Source organism: Echinops telfairi, unplaced genomic scaffold (genome assembly GCF_000313985.2).
Source record: "Echinops telfairi isolate 266 unplaced genomic scaffold, ASM31398v2 ScPeMD7_7463;HRSCAF=8501, whole genome shotgun sequence".
NCBI classification, from domain to species: Eukaryota; Metazoa; Chordata; class Mammalia; order Afrosoricida; family Tenrecidae; genus Echinops; species Echinops telfairi.
Window position 1 is genome coordinate 3,881,606 of NW_022111363.1, and position 16,941 is coordinate 3,898,546.

The 16,941-nt window shown below is 47.2% G+C and overlaps 1 protein-coding gene across 1 annotated transcript in view; it reads left to right on the plus strand.

Annotated features, from left to right (window-relative positions):
* LOC123520903 (Down syndrome cell adhesion molecule-like protein 1) overlaps window positions 1–16,941 on the plus strand; it is a 315,239-nt gene that overhangs the window by 287,568 nt on the left and 10,730 nt on the right. Inside the window, exon 4 of the mRNA XM_045283630.1 lies at window positions 14,570–14,716. Coding sequence (XP_045139565.1) covers window positions 14,570–14,716 — 147 coding nt within the window. The remainder of the gene's footprint in view (window positions 1–14,569; window positions 14,717–16,941) is intronic.

Consider the following 16,941-nt stretch of genomic DNA (forward strand, 5'->3'; position numbering starts at 1 on the left):
AAAAAAAAAGGAAAAAAAATAGATATCATTGAAATAGTGATTAGCACAAACACAAGTACACCAAATGTAGAGCATTTAGGAATAGAGGTGGCTATTAGGGGTGAGTTGTGTCAGCCCTCAAATAGGAGGGGAAGTAAAAAGTACCACAACAGCATCATAGGAACCCCCAACTGACCCCATGGAGTCAGTTCTGACTCAGTGACCCGCTCGGGCACAGTAGAGCTGAAACTAGATTTTCACAGGAGCCTCGTCTTAATCCTGTGGAGCAGCTGGTGGTTTTGAACTGATGGCCTTCAGGTTAGCAACCTAATACATAAACCACTATGCCACCAGGGCTCCTTACAACCCATAAAAGCCTTTGTTAAACAAAAAATATGAAATTTGAAGCAATTTTTTTAACATATCCTCCATCTAGGTCTGTAGAAAGGATTTCTATCTTTCTAGCCCTTCCCTGAAGAATTCTGCTCTCTTAGATTAATATCACATCAAAAGGGCCATTTGGGCATCTTTGAGAGACTCAAGTCATATTCCTTTCGAACATTCTCTGAGTTTGGGAAACAAAACAGAAACCAGAAGAGGCATCATCAGGGCTGTAGGTAGGTGGGGTGGGCTTGAGGGCTCGCTGCCCTCAAACGATGAGCAGGTGCACTGTCATCATGGAAAACAACTCCTCGGAGCAAATTTCCAGACCTTTTTCTCACCACGTTTTGCAATTTTCTTCAAACGTCTTTATACTAAACCCCCATGATGATTCTTTTTTCCTTCAAGAAAATCTATTAGGGTTATCCCCATCTCCACCCCACCCCAAAAAACACCCAGTCACCACAGCCTTCTGAATTAAGCCTTGAACCGAACTACCCCAGTCAGACCTCTCCAAAGCTGCTGTTTGGTTTGGACCTTGCTTGCTGGGCAGGATCCCTCCTGATACTGAGTCATTCCATGTGATCCTCTTCAGAGCTTTGATCTTGCTTAGAAGACGGAGGGAAAGACCAGCCCTTTGAGCTAGCGCTGAACAATGCTTTGGCTCCCAGCAAGTGAAGAGTGTACTAAGGCCAAGATGTTCGCTGACAACTGAACATGCCGAACCACCTTCCATCCCAGCATAAGTCAACGCATCCGTGGTCATTCTGCCGTGTTCTTCCATTTGTCTCTGGACTTCTGCTACCTTTCCCTCGCCCACTGAGGTTGATGGCCTTGCCTGGGTTGGCTTCTCCTTGAGGTCTTCCCAGCCTTCCTTAAAATACTTAACCCTCTGAAAACTACTGTCTTATATAGAGCAGCATTCCCACACTTTCTTGTTTAAAAAAATTGTTATTTTTAACAACCTCAAAATCATGTTTCCCCATGGCACAAAAAAAGTGTCTTTTGTTTTTTAAAGCACCGCATTGAGACTAAGACAAGCGTCTTACAAAGGGCACCTGTCCAGGGGCAGCCACTGACCACAAAGACGCGGTTCACCACGCTTAGTTGGAATAAGCGTGTGCATACAGGGACAGGAACACTGGCGTCAATCCCCACCATGCAGCAACATCTTTTCACTTCCTGTGTCTGCCGTGTCCCTTTGTCCTTCTTTCCTGTCCCTCTCTACCTTCTGAGCTTTATCCCTAGGCAAATGCTGCCTTGTGGATAGGCTGTCGCCCTAATATGTTGTTATTTTCCTAGTGTTGCTGTTTACCTTATAGGCCAGCCTATGATCTGGCTGATCGGTATTCCCTGGTGAGCTCAGTTCTCGACTTAGTAAGAGTGTCTAAGGGCCATGGTCCCAGAGATTCCACTAGCCTCTCTCTGACCAGTAAGCCTGGTCTTTTGTATGACTGAGTTTTGTCTTACCATTTTCTCCCACTCTGTCTGCGGCCCTTCAGAGTGGTTGATAGTGGTGACCAGGCACCATCAGGTTCATGTCTGAGAGTAGTGGGGGCTGAGGCTTGTGTGGCTCATTGGTCCTTGGAACTCATTAGTTCCTGTGACTTTGATTTCCTTCACCTTTTGCTCCAATGAGGAGAGACCAAGGGTGCTCACAAGCTCTTTAGAGACCCCAATCATGACTCACAACATAGGATATAGAATACTGTCTCTGTGGATTATGTTATGCCGATTGACCTTGGTTTCCTCCCTAGACTAGTCTGAGCCTTTTCTCGAGGTGTTTCGGGAGGGCTAGAAAGTTTTCATAACTTTATCCCCTGAGTGGTTAACTATATTCATGGATAACTTTGCAGTAGCTCGTCACTGCTATGGAGTCAGTTCCTACACACAGCGACTCTGTGCAACCGAGTAGGGCTGTCCCTTTGGGTTTCCCAGACTGTAGATATTCAAGGGAGCAGAAAGATGGTCCTTCTCCAGGGGAACCACAGGTGTGCTCCTTGTGGACCCCAATATGAACCCTCTGTATGCCACCGGGGCCCATGGGTAAATGTGGAGCCACAACCAAACTCACCGCCAGAGTCGATTCCAAGGCATCACTGGGTAGATACGTACGTGTAAGTATCCTCTGCCAAGCCCCACATATGATGGGGCTCATAAACTCACGGGAAAATGGAATTGAAGCCCCATCATCTATGTATGCTCGTGGCCCCATTTGCTTTCCCACCCCTGTTCCACTTGACTGCCTGTCTATGAGTCTGTCTCCATGTAGATTATTGCTGTGACTGCTGTCGCCGTGTTAGCATATTTCCCTTTGTCCCATTAACTCCTGTCCCCGTCCCAGTGCCTTCCTTTGCCGTGATCACTTTTTGCTGGCATTCCTCCATTGTCCATCACCATTCCCATCACCCATGGTAACACATGTCTGGCCCACAGTTAGCGATTTGTCCTCCCACCTGGTTTCCTTCTAAGAATTATTCTTTCTGGATGTATACCTTGTCTTGGCTTTAGTGGTCTCGTATAATATTCGTTCTTCCATGAATAACTGACTTGACTCAGCATATTGTTCTCTAGGTTCATCCATGAATTGAGGTGCTTTGCAGTGTGTTAGTCCCAGTAGACTAGAAACTAATCCAGGGAGACTCATATGTGTACAAGAACAAGCTTTATATCAAAGAGTACTTATATATTAAGAAAACAACCCAGACCAGTCCAGATCAAGTGTATAAATCTGATATTAAGCCCATATGTCCGATACCAGTCTATAAATTCCTCCTCAGACTCACAAACACATGCAATGACGCCAAATGCAGGAAGATCACAGGCCAGTGGGTGGAAAGTCTTGACGATCCATTGGTGGTGGAAGCATCTCAGCGCTGGCATGGGTCTCTTCATGGCTTCTCCAGCCTCGGGGCTCTGACTACATCACTCCATCTTCCTCTGACTTCCTGTCAGCAGGAAGAAGAAGCAGAGAGCGACAATGTGTCCCACCTCCAAAGAGGGTTCCCAGAATCCTCAGGAGAAGGCCATGCCCACACAGAGGCCTCATTGGCTATGACCTGATTGACAGGTTAGACTCCACCCTTAGCAAGTTGACAGAAGATTACATAACTGCCACATGCAGATTCACCATAATTCTTTAACACAACATGGTATTACACTGTGTGTGGAAACTGTAGCTTATTTATCCATCCATCTAGTGATGGGTACTAAGGTTGTTTCTATTATCTTTGCTACCTCATGTTGCAATGAACACGGGTATGTATCTTAGATCTGTTTGTGTCACAGCTTATGTTTCTCTAGGACAGCGGTTCTCAACCTGTGGGTCCCAACCCCTTTGGGGGTTGAACAACCCTTTCACAGGGGTCGCCCGATTCATAACAGTAGCAAAATTTCAGTGATGAAGTAGCAACGAAAATAATCTTATGGTTGGGTAGGGGGGGATCACCACCACATGAGGAACTGTATGAAAGGGTCGCAGCATTAGGAAGGTTGGGAACCACTGCTCTAGGACATATTGCTAGTAGTGAAATTGCTACATCATATGGATCACATGGCATCCCAATTTCCAACTTTTTGAAGAAGCACCATTCCATTTCCACAGTGGTTGGACCCTTTACAGTTCCATGAGGGTCGCAGTCTCTCCACTCCCTGACCAGCAGTTGTTTTCTGAGGGTTTTTAAGTTTACTATTAATGCTAGAGTGAAATGATATCTCCTTATTGTTTGGATTTGTATTGATAGTGTGCTGCTTACCCTTTGGGCTGCTAACCACAGGGTCAGCAGTTCAAAACCATCAGCTGCTCCATAGGAGAAAGATGAGACTTTCTATTCCTGTAAAGGGTTACAGCCTCCGAAACCCACAAGGGCAGTGCTATCCTGTCCTATAGAGCTGTTATGCGTCAGAATTGACTCGGTGGCAGTGAGTTTTTGTATACATAGACTTCCAGAAGAATGCACATCTCTGTACTGGAAGTACAGCCAGAATGCACCTTGGAAGGAACACGTTCCTGGAGAAGAACACCATAGTTGGTAAAAGAGAAGCTCAGCCAAAAAAAAAAGTAGGCACTCGATGAGAGGGGTTGACCCTGTGGCTGAAACAATGGGCTCTAGCACAACAGTTGTGAGGACTGCACAGTGTTCTTCTGTTGGGCACAGGGCCTCTATGAGTGGGGACGGACTCCCAGCACCTAACAAAGCAACATTGGCCAATGAGTGCGAGCATTTCTTCAGGTGTTTGTTGGCTACCTGATGTCTTCTTTGGTGCACTGCCTGTTCATATCCTCCGCACGTTTTTAAGTGGATTGTTTCTATTTTTGTTCAAGTTTTGAAGGTTTTTGGTTTGTTTGTTTGTTTGTTTTTTACTAAGTTTAGAAGCTAGCCCCTTGTACAATATGTTGTTACCAAAAAACGTTCCTCAGTGTGGAGGTTCTCATTCTACTCTTTGAGATGCCTAAATTCTTAGGTGCCAGTCTCCTAGTTTGCTCCTGCTTTTTGTGTGTTTTCAGGATTCTCTGAAAATTTAGAGACATCTAATTGATTTTTGATTGTTCGTCTTGTACCTTGCTCCTTTGCTGAATCCTGCTAAGTTCTAATATTTTCTTTTTGCATCTCTATGATTTCTTATGTATGAAATCATATCATCGAAAAATAGAGATAGTTTTCTTTCTTTTCCCTTTATTTTCTTGTATTTATTTACTGCCAATTTGGATGCCTTTAACTCCCCATTCTTACCTTAGTGGACTAAGAATTCCAATACCGTATGGAATAGGAGTGGTGTTAAGGGGCACCCTTGTTTGGTTTCCGTTTGCAAGGGAAATGGTTTTAGTCTCTCGAACAAGAATCACGTTTACTGTTGGTTTTGTGCATATGAACTCAATTTTTTGAGGGATTTCCTTTTTACCCTATTCTGCTAAGAGTTTTTGTTCAAGAATAGGTGTGAATTTTGACAAATGCCTTTTCTATAGCAATTGATATAATCATGTGGTTCTTTTCCTTTACTTATGTGGTAGAATTTTCTGTAGTTGGACTAACATACCTGGGATGAACCCCCAAATTGGTTGTGATATTGTGGCGTGTGTGTGTGTGTGTGTTTGTTTTCTTAGACTCAATTGGGTAGACTTCTGATAAGAATACTTACATCAATATTCATGAAGGATATTAGCCCATGTTTTTCTTTTTTAGTGATGCCTGATTTGGGCATCAGGAATGTGCTTGCTTCATGGAATGAGTTTGGGAGCGGTCTGTCTTTTCTGTGTTCTGGAATAATTTGGATGGTTGGTGCCCATTCCTCTCTCAACCCGGAATTTGTTTTGTTTTGTTTTTATTTGTTCTTTTTCTTTCTTTTGTGATTTTGCCCTTTTTATTTCAGTAACTCCCATTGTGACATCTCCTGTTAAATATTTTATTCATTTATTTGCATCTTCTTCCTTTCCTTTATTAAATTGCCAATGGCTTGCCAATTTTGTTGATCTTTTCAAAGAACCAACTTCTCTTGTTGATTCTTACTATAGTATTTTTTATTTTCTCTCTCATCTATTTTTGCTCAGATATTTATTATTCTATTTCTTCTGGTGACTGGACACCTTTTCTACTGTTTTTTTTTTATGCTTGTTGGATACACTGGATTAAGGTATTGATTTAATATTTTCTTCTTTGTTGGTATGTGCATTTATCGCTATGAATTATCTTCTGAGCTTTTTTTTTTTCTGTGCCCTCACAGAACTTGTTAGATGATATGTCATTCTTGTTTGATCTCAGGTATTTTTATTCTATTACCCAGTCGTTTGTTAGCAGCATGTTAAGCAGCTTTGGGATCCTTTCCTTCTTTGATTTTCCAATTGTTGATTTTCAATTTTAGAGCCTTGTGTCCTGAAGAGATGCTTGCAGTGTTTGGGGAGCTTTTTAATTTGTTGAGACTTACTCTGTTCTGGAGAATGTTCCATGTGCATTGGAAAATAATATATATTGTGTTGTTGTTGGGGATAGTATATAGATATGTCTATAAGGGTGAGTTGGTTGATTGTGTTGTTTATATCTTCTGTATCTTTGTTGAGTTTTCCCTGGTTACCCTGTCCTTCATCAAAAATAATTTATTAAAAACCTTCTCCTATTAGTCTGGAGTTGCCTGTTTTTCTTTACAATTCTGGTAAAGTTCAACTCATGTATTTCGCAGCTCTTTTATCGAGTGTATAAGTACTTAATATGGTCTGGCCTCTTGTTGCATTAGCCAATTAGTTATTATACAGTATCCTTCTTTATCTCTTTTGCTGGCTTTTGCTCTAAAAATTAATAGTGACCCTCCTGCTCCTTTTGATTTGCCATTTGCTTGATTTGGGGCTCCCACTTCCTTCGATTTTTAACTTGTTTTTCCCTTTGTTACTAAATTGTGTCTTTTGTATCCATTCAGATGCTATCTTTTGAGTGGTACATTTGATCCATTTACATTCAGTGTAATTATTGTTAGGCATGCATTCACTGCTATCATTTAGCTGTGGTGCATGCATATTGTTGATAATTTGTCCAATATATTTTTCTGTGCTGAATATTTTTGTTTATACATTTTAATCTTTTTTATCATTGCTGTTGTTTTAGTGCTTTCTGAGACTATGATTTCCTTTTTTATTTTGATGAGAAAGTGTATTTGTTTTCTTTGAGACTATGCTGTAATTTCTCATTCTCTTCCCAAGTTTAAAACAGTCCATTATATCTTTTTTAATGGTTTTATTGGCATCAACTTCACATATCGTACAATTTAATGACGCAGTCCTATTAGGAAGAGTCATGTACTCATCACCACGGTCTAGTTCACAGCATTTTCTTCTCCTACTCATTGTTAGCATTTCATCTTGATATGGTCTTGATTTCCTCTCCATTTTGATGTTCTATAATACATCATTTATTCCCTCATTTTACCTGGTAGTTATCATGATTTAAAAATTAACATCTCTCATTCAAAATTTTCAGTTTTATAGGTTTAGTGTAATTTTAAATTTTTATTAATACTTATATCATACCATCCCATAGTTCAATCACATCAAGCAGAATTGTACAATTGCTCCCACAATCAGTTTGCAGGCTTAGCTTATTTTTGATACTTCGATATCCGGGTTGATTTCTGGGTGATGTTGTTGTGTAACTTACTCCCCAGTTGTGGTCTACCATCTTTACTTCTCTGTCTAAATGTCTCCTGTTCGCATTTCTGATAAGCTTGGTCTATTTTTTACAAATTCCCTTAAATTTCTCTTTATCTGTGAATTCCCTAATTTCACCATTGTATTTGAGGAACAATTTTGCTGAATTCTTGGTTCAGCAATTTTTTCTTTCACTGTTTTATAAATGTCATCCTGTATGTATGGATTGTGATAAGAGTTTTATGAGCTCCCAATAAAATGATTAAAAATAAATAAATGTCATCCTATTGCTTTCTTGCCTGTGTAGTTTCTCCTGAGAAATCAGAGCTTAATCTGATGGGTTCTCCTTTGTTGGTAACTTTTATTTTTCCTGAAGTATTCTAAGGTTTACTCTTTGTCTTTGGTTTGGAAAGTTCATGTATACTATCTCTTGGTAATATTCTTTTGAGGTATATTCTATTTGGGGTCCATTGAGCTTCTTGAATGCTTTTCTCATCATCTTTCATGATACTGGGAAATTTTTCTTCAACAAATATTTGATAATTTTCTTGGTGATTCTTTTTTTGTTTTGTCTCTTCCTATCATGGTATTCTAAACATAGTAAGTTATTTGTCTTAATAGTGTCCTATATAATTCTTCAGCTTTCTTTCTTTCTCCTTTTGGTTTTCATTGTTTCCTTGATTACTCCTGTGTAATAGGTTAGTACTGAGGGACTTGTCTTCCATCTTGCCAACAGTGTCGTCAATTGATTAACTTCTACTCCTTTGTCCTTCCAATGCATTAGCTACTTCTGAAATTTTAGTGCTAATCGTCGAGATTTCTTTTTGCTCTATTTGTAGGGTTTCTAATTTTTCATTTCTTTTGATGATTTGTGCTTAGATTTTTAAAAAATTATTCTATACTTTTTTGCATGTGTTTTTCTTGATTTTTCTCCCCCCTATGGTTTCCTTGAGTTTTCTGTCAGCTCATGGTAGGTACCTGGACATAATTCTTTTTCATTCTTTCTCAGGTCGTTCCGCCTGGGAAGGCCTTCTGGAAGGTTTCCTGGCCCCTTGGTGTAGTCATTTGTTGGGGCCATATTGTTCTGTTCTCCTGTGTTGTATGAAGCTTCCTGTTGTCCCTGAGGCTGTGTGGTGCAGCACCGTGGATTCGAGGCTGACTGCTGATCTTGCAGAACATCTGAAAGTCTGCTGGCCACCCTCTGTTGTCAGTCCAGTGGCACTAGAGCAGGCCGTAGCCACTCACCCAGCGAGCGAGGTGACAGCTTTGGTGTGTATGACTGAGAAGGGTTGCTGGTTCCCAAACTGCTTGGACAAATAGGGAAGGTTTTTAAAGGTTAAGAGGTACACGTGTGTTGCGTGGAAAGAAGGAAGAAGATACAAAGTGTGGAGGGAGGAGGACCTGCAGAGAAAACATGCAAGGAAAGAGAAGAAAACAAACAATGGCAGGTGTCCGTGCGAGCCACAAATGTGACTGCCGTGGAAGTGTACAGGCCCTGCAGAGCATGCACCACTGATGCGGAGGGTCTGGGGCGGCGTTAACAAACATGGATTGGGGGTGGGGTGGGGGCACTACCCACTCAGCTGAATTTTTTTTTAAAGTAAGGGTGGCGAAATGGAAAGAGCTAAGAAGAAAAATATAAAGCAAGACACGCTGGTCCAAGTGTTTGCCACCAAACACCACTGCCGCAGGGACTTGGTACACTCACACGGAGGGAGTGAGCATCAGCCTCCATAGAGGGCTGCGGAGACAGTCGCCCACTCCCTGGGATTAAACAAAAAGATGGAGAAAAAAAGATAAAAAGACAAGAAAAATGAGGGGAAGGAGGAGAGAGAAGAAGTCAGATGAAGAAAAAAATTAAGGAAAAATGCAGCACCGTACTGGTGAAATGCTGGCCAGCGGACACACATCTGAGTAGTGAGGGGGCCCAGGTGCTGCTAACCACAGGAGGGAGGGGCCCTCACTCCCCAGGATCCAAAAAAAGGTGGGGGAGCAAGGAAAGAGGAAAAAACAAAAATGAAGGGAAATAGAGCAGTGGCCCTGAGGGAGGGGAATTAGACTCTAACTCAAGGCTGGAGCAGTGGTACAGCACCAGCAGTGGGAGGCGTGGCTTGCCAGCCACCTGGCGGAGGTTGAGGGGGGCGGGCCAGTCCCCCCGAAGGGTTCACCAGGTAAGAGAGAGCACGCCTTTCTTGTTGCCAGTCCCCAGTGGGGTAGGCAGAGCTGGTTATCTGGTTTAGTCATTCAAAATGGCCAGGCTCTGCTGGATGGAGGTTTACTGCTCCTTGCTCACTGTTTCTGTCCAGTCTCTTCCTCTCATCAGTAGTTGATCCACTTTTCTCTTCTTTCCTTTGAAGCTCTGGCTTCCACTGTTGTCATCTGTGTCTGTTGCCCTTGGTGATCTGAATCTTTGCGGGAGTGGATCTGGCTGGTTGAGCTGCCTAGGTCACCATCTTGGATCCTCTCTTGAGATGTACAAGAGATTAAATAAGCGAGGGAGGGAGCCACGGAGGGATAAGCTAGACGCCAAGTTACACACCGGCCTCCAAGGATCCAGAAAGCAGCAACTGAAGAAACAAAGACCTTCCTGCAGAGGCCCACCCCCCACCCCATAAAACAAATCACAAAGGCTTCCCCTGGGACTACCGCTCTGAATTTGAACTTCTAGCCTCCTTTACAAGGGGCTCTGGCAGCGTAGTGGTTACAAGTTGAACTGCTAGCCACAGGGTAAGCAGTTCAAAACCCCCAGCTCCTCTGAGGGAGAATGATGGGGCTTTCTACTCCCATTAAAAAGCTACAGTCTTGTAAACCCACAGTGGTAGTAGTCCCACCCTGCCCTATAGGGTCACTGTGAGCCGGCCTCCACTTGATGACAGAGGGTGAGAGCCTCCTACGCAGTGAGGAAATGACTTCCCATGGTTGAAGCCACCCGCGGCGCTACTGAGGTACCTCTATTCCAGCACAGTCGATAATTAAGACTGTGGGTTCATCCAGGAAGGCTTCCTAGAGGAAGTGAGTTTCCAGCAAGGATCAGACTTTTCTGAGCTGCAGTTTCCCAGTGAGTGAAAAGGAAATAGAATGATCTCATACACACAGTTTGGGGAAGGTCTAGTCACTTGGTCTCCCTAGAAATGTTTCCTGAGTAGCCGGCACCACTTTCAAACAGAGACGGGAAGCTTGTGAGCAAAGGAATCATGTGGCTTGACTTGGGTGCTAGGCATCTTAGGATCTAAAGCATCACTCTGGCTGCATGTGGAGAACTCTGGTGGCGGGCAGGGGGCCAGTTAGGAGGCTGCTGTGCCCTGCTTCTTTCCCTGCCCGCCCTTCCCCTCCCGCTCCTCTAGAGACTGGAGAGGGATCTACCCATTTGACCCCTTCCCACCACTGCCTCTGCCTGTCAACCTTTCCTCGCCAAACCTGCCCTCACCCTTCCGGAGATCAGTTTGAGGGGTCCTCCTCTGTCAAGACGTTCTCCCCGGCCCCTCTGGGGCTGCCAGGAGCGAGAGGTGTCTATCAATTACCTCTCCATGACTCATGCAGCTCCAGGAGTCTCCAAGGCCCAGCACTCCGACCTTTTAGAAAAAGCCAGAAAAGATTTTGTCAGCTCACTTAGCACCTGTGCTCAGAGCCTCAGAGTACCCTCCCTCACCCATCCTGCTCCCAGGGTGGAAGCAGGCTGGCCATGGGGGGGGCGGGCGGGGGCCGGAGTTCCAACCTGCCATCTTCCCTCATCACGGGACTTGTCCTGGGGACTTTTACAAGCACTATAGTGCTTTGTCCAATCCTCCAGCAGCCTTGTGATGAGGTACGGCCTACATCTCCATTGCCCTGAAAAGGAATGGAATTAATTGGGCACGTTGTTGTGCTCACAGAGACGCCAACTCCCAGGCACAAGGGTCCTGATGGGTCCGCCGGATCTTGGCCTTCCCTGCTCCGGCTGCACACTCCGATCCACCAAAAGAGGGCTTACAGCATACACATATCAGTGTTCAGGCCATCACTTCAGAGATTCTGATGCTGGCAGGAAGGGGAGGGTCCATGAGCAGCACACCCCTGGCTGTGAGCAGCGTGGCAGGTGACACCACAGCCGGCTAACCCCAGTGCTCTGACCCTCTGTCCTGGGCTTGGAACCAAAAGATAGTGTCCTTCTGGTGGAAGCTGGGGAACACCGTTGTCTTTTGGGGTCAGATAGCCTTGTGTGGGTCAAGACCATTTGGGGCATGGCATTGCATCTATCCGGTACTCCTGTCCTGTGACCACCAAAGGCCGTTGCCAGTTGCCATCAAGCCAATCCCGACTCACCCCCGCCCACCACCCCCTGTGTGTGCAGAATAGAATTACTCTGTGGGGCTCTCAAAGCTGTGGCCTTTGGGACGCAGATGACCAGGCCTGTTTTCTGAGACGCCCCTGGGTGAGGGGTGAGTTCAAACACTGTTTGCTCCCCGCAGGGATTCCAGATGTCATCAGCATATGCATTTACATGCACACACACACTCACTCAAACAAAGACACCTAAACACACACACACACATACAGACACACGCACACTGAGTGTGTCATCCCCAGTGGACCCACATGCATGTTTCCCAGTGGCTCTGGGGACCTGGTTGGACCTGGTGGTACTGGCTTCCCCGGAAGCTCCTCTCTCCCCTCCCTCAGGCTGGATGCATCCAGGTCAAAAAGGAGGCATCAGGGATGTGGAGTAGCTTCCTCTATGTCCGTTCCAGGGATGGTTCATCTCACTGGGGTGCAGAGGATGGCTGCCAGCCCACCAGGACACCCCGCTCGAACCAGCTTGGAGGCCAGCCATGCCATCCAGCCCCAGCCACCCTGGCAACCCCGCCAGCTGGCTCTGGCTCCCGCCTCCCCACACTGTGCCTTGCTCACTCCACAGGCCTCTGGTCCTTCCCTTCCCCAGCAGGGTCCATCATCTGACACTCATCAAACATGCAGAAGGATGGTGCACCCGTCCCCTCCCCAGAGGGGATTAACATAATACCCCTGATTTCTTCTTCCCCTCTCCGTGCTGTGCAGCCCCTGGCTGCGGCCCGCCTTTGTTTCAGGAGGAGCAGTTCACTGTGTCGGAAAATGTTACCGCAATTAAATATGCACAAAGGGGGGAGGGAAGGGGGGAAATGAGGACAATGAAGGATGTGAAACATCAGATGCAGCAGCTGCTTGTTGCTATAGAAACCCCGGTTCCCCACCATCACCGCTGCAGCCCCCCTGCTTAAAATCTCTGTAGAGCCAAGCACTCCGTGGGGCCTGGGGTGCTGGGAGCAGTGGGACCACAGGGACATCACTGCCCAGGGTGGGGCACCTGGGAGCCACGGGCCCAGTGCGGTTCCATTGTTGTTGGCATGTCTCTCTGCAGCTTCTCCTTGGGTGTCTCGGCCCACCGCCACCCCGGAACTCTGGCGGCAGTCCCCTCCAGTAGTTCTGCATCCCAGTCCCAGTTACAAGATAGATGATCAGAGGGCATCTGCATCAGACTTCCGATGTCACAGCATGAAGACAACTGCCTCGCCTCGGCAAAGCCCAGTGGGGGAGCGGCTCCAGGGGTACTCCGTGCTTCCTCTGTGCCTCTCTCGGGGTGGCGGGCTGCACGCCCACGTCTTGGTCACCTTTGGATCCTAGTGGATTGGAGCATGGGGTCAGGGTTGGCATGTGAGGGGGACATGCCATTCACCAGCCCCGTGTTTCCAGGGGCTGTAGAAGGACAGAGTAGGAGCTCGCAGGCTGCAGATGGCATGGGCTCGCTGGGGATCCGTGTGAAGGCCCAGGCTTGAGTCTGTACCAGCTGTCTGTTCTAGACGGGGAGAGAGACCAGGCCGAGTGGGAGCTCTCACAGCAGCACGGCAAGGCCTTTAGTTAGTTGGCTGCAAGGTTAGAGGAGGCAGTAGGATAATGGGGTACCTTCCTACTGCTCGCCAAAAGTGAATGCATCAGTCCTGCCGTCTTCTGCTCTGATCAGATGAAACTGTTAGTTGAGCCCCTGCTATCACCAACCAAGTGCCTGGCACATGGTGGGTCGGTCTTATATGAGGAAGGAATGGGGGGGGCGGTGTCAAAGGGAGGGAAGATGAAGGGAGGAAGTGGGGGGCAGAGAAGGAAGAGAAAGAAGGAGCAATTGGGAGAATTCTAGAAAAGCTGGTCATGTGCAGAAGCAGGAGGCCAGCTGGATTAAGCAGGAGACGTGAAGATGATGAGCACTAGTCCTTGTGGAGGAGTCCTGGTGGTGCTATGGGCTGGTGACCAAAAGGTCAGTGGTTCAAACCCACCAGCCACTCCGTTGGCGAAAGATGAGTCTATCTGCCCTTGTAAAGATGTACAGTCTCAGAAACCCCTTATAGGACTGCCATGCATCCTTGGCAGTGGGTGTGTATACATATGGAGCCCTGGTGGCATAGTGTTTACTCGCTGGGCTGCTAACCAAAAGGTCAGCAGTTCAAAACCCCCAGCTGCTCCTTGGGAGGAAAACGAGGCTTTCTACTCCGAGAAAGAGTTAGAAACCTGCAGGGAAGCCACAGAGTCTGTTCTACCCTGTACTGTAAGGTGTCTCTGGGTCTGGAACAACCCGAGGGCAGTGAGTGTGTACGCATGCGTAGGTACACATGTATGGTATTTGCTGAGTGAACACTTACTGTGTGCCAAACATGACAGACACAGTTTTCTTTAAAAACCAGTCCACACGCTGGTATGAGGTATTCTGTGCATCCTGCCTTACAGATAAAGCTTAGACAGGGGAAGTCACTTTTCCCAATGTCCTACAGATAATAGGGGAAGAACGGAATTGGAACCCAGGTCTCAGATGGACTACAAAGCCCAACAGCCTCCAACCTGCAGCATCAACAGTTAGAGGAATAAGTGCTGTTATCTCTACTTGTCATTGCTTTCTGTGTGCAAATGCTCTCATCTTTTGGACACACTCCCCAGCCTTCCAGCCCCCACTGCCTCGAGCCCCTTGCTGGCCACCCCTCCCCACCGTGTCCTGGGAGGATGCCCCACTGCAGGAGCTGCCTCGGATGGTATGCCCAGCCAGAGGAGTAATGGGCCATGTCCTGATTGTGTCTCCAGATAACAGGTTTTTTATTACTTACCACGGCGGGCTGTACATCTCAGACGTGCAGAAGGAGGACGCCCTCTCCACCTACCGCTGCATCACCAAGCACAAGTATAGCGGGGAGACCCGGCAGAGCAACGGGGCCCGCCTCTCTGTGACAGGTAAGCCCGGAGGGTGGGTGGAGGGCAGGTGGGATCCAGGAAGAGCACATGTGCACACCACAGATCGGGAGAGTTCCCCGAGTCCAGAGGACTCAGAGGCACTTGATGAGCATGGATACAGAAACCACTACAAGGATCCTGCCTGGTTGACTTTGGGTGCCTCTCCGGCAAGGGCTCCAGAGAGAAATGCTATTTAGAACTGTGTGCCACAGGAAGTTGACCTCTTCTGGAGAGTCACGTGATGTGTCAGACACATAGCTCATCGTGAGGACTGTGGCACTCAAAAGGAGCCCTGGTGGCATCCTGGGTTGTGTTGGGGTACTAACCTCAAAGTCGGTGGCTCAAATCCACCAGCCGCTCCGAGGGAGAAAGAGCAACGGGGCCCGCCTCTCTGTGACAGGTAAGCCTGGAGGGTGGGTGGAGGGCAGGTTGGATCCAGTCTCTGAAACCCCAGACTGTAAAGAATTACAGGGGCTGAAATGCTACCCTGCCCTATCAGATCATGATGAGTTGGAATCCACTCAATGGTGGTGGGCTTTTAAATTGCTCATAAAGAGCCCTGGTGTTGCTCTTGGACTGCTAACTGCAAGGTAGGTGGTTCAAACCTACCAGTCGCTCCAAGAGAGAAAGAGGAGGCAGTCTGTAAAGAAGGTGAAGGTTAAGTCTCAGAACCCCAGTGGGACAGTTCTACTCTGTCCTACTACAGGATGGGATCGCTGTGAGTTAAAAGGATCCACTCTGTGGCAGTGGCGTGCCACACAACCCCCTTTTCCTTTTTGGGGCTTTGCTGTCTGCAAACTCATAAATGAAGTCTGATCCGCACATGTAGTAAATACTAGACGACATATCGGGGTTGTTTGGTTTTGGGTTTCGTTTTTTGTTTTTTTCCCTCCTATCTCTATGTGTTTTTTACCATTCTGTTTTTATTGACGACCGTGTCTCTTTCAACATAAGCCAGCTCTCCAAATTTCAAAGCAGGCAGAATGTCACTGGTAAACAAGAAGCATCTCTAGATGGAAGACAGGAGTCTTATTCTGGAGGAGGCTTCAAACTGTTGGTGGAAAAACAGAATGAAAAGACAATGGAATGCACCATGCCCTTTTTGAAGCCCCCTCACTTATTGAATCCACTGGGAGCCCAGGAGGTGTAGTGGTTACACATTGGGCTGCTACCTGCGTGGTCGGCTGTTCAAAACCACCAGCAACTCTGCAGAAGTCAGACTGGGTTTTGTACTCCTGTAAGCAGTTACAGTCTCCGAAACCCAGCAGGGGTCACTCTGAGTCAGCATTGACTCGATGGCAGTGAGTTCGCTGTTTGTGTTTGTGTTCCTGAGCGGTCACTCGTGCGGGGCCTGTTGGAGGTGGCATCACCCTTCCTGTTCCCACAGGTGGGGAATCCAAATCTTAAGAAAGCCAAGCCATTGCCTCCTAACTATGTCGCCTGTAGGAAACTCAACCAGAATGCAAACCCTGGGCTGACTCCGGACTCTGGAGTCCTTAGAAGGGACCCACAGGACACCCACGTGCAACTCCAGTCACAGGGAGTTCAGAAGGACACACCCCTTGAGGAAGAGCGCTGGAGCCCTGGCCTTCAAATGAGCTCAGCTCCGCCCCACAGACAGCCATTTCCATCATAGCCTACACACTGCACACTGCTGTTTTCTAAGACACACAGGTGGTGCCCCAGAGACCTTCCATTCTGTTCCATCCTACGCCGACGTTTGTGTCTTTCAAGCTGGGCCACAGATCACCAAATAGACTTGCAACCTGCTGGTCATTTGTGACCCGCAAGTTGAAGACATCGCTGTTGAGTAGAGGGGGCTAGAGTTGCTTGGGGGAGGGGAACAAACTGATAAAACCACTGGGTGTTGGGCTTGTGGTTGTTGGTGCCTCCCCGTAAAGTTCGACTCTTGTCAAGCCCCCGCCCTCCCCGTGACAGAGCAGGACTACCCCAGAGGGGTTTCTCGGCTGTCACTGTCATGGGAGCAGATCGCCGGCTCTCTCGCCTATGGAGCTGCTAGTGATTTTCGCTGGACAGTTGAGCGCTTGACCATTGGGCCACTAGGCCTCCTTTGGGTTCTAGGATGAAACCCACCCAGTCCAGCAACCTTTCTGGACCTCTGCCATCCTGTCTGCCGGGGACAGCCAATGGTTTGGTGAAAATGATTCTGGTCCGTAGATGCCACTGCTCAGGCCCCCACCCACCCCCACCCCCACCCTCCCAAG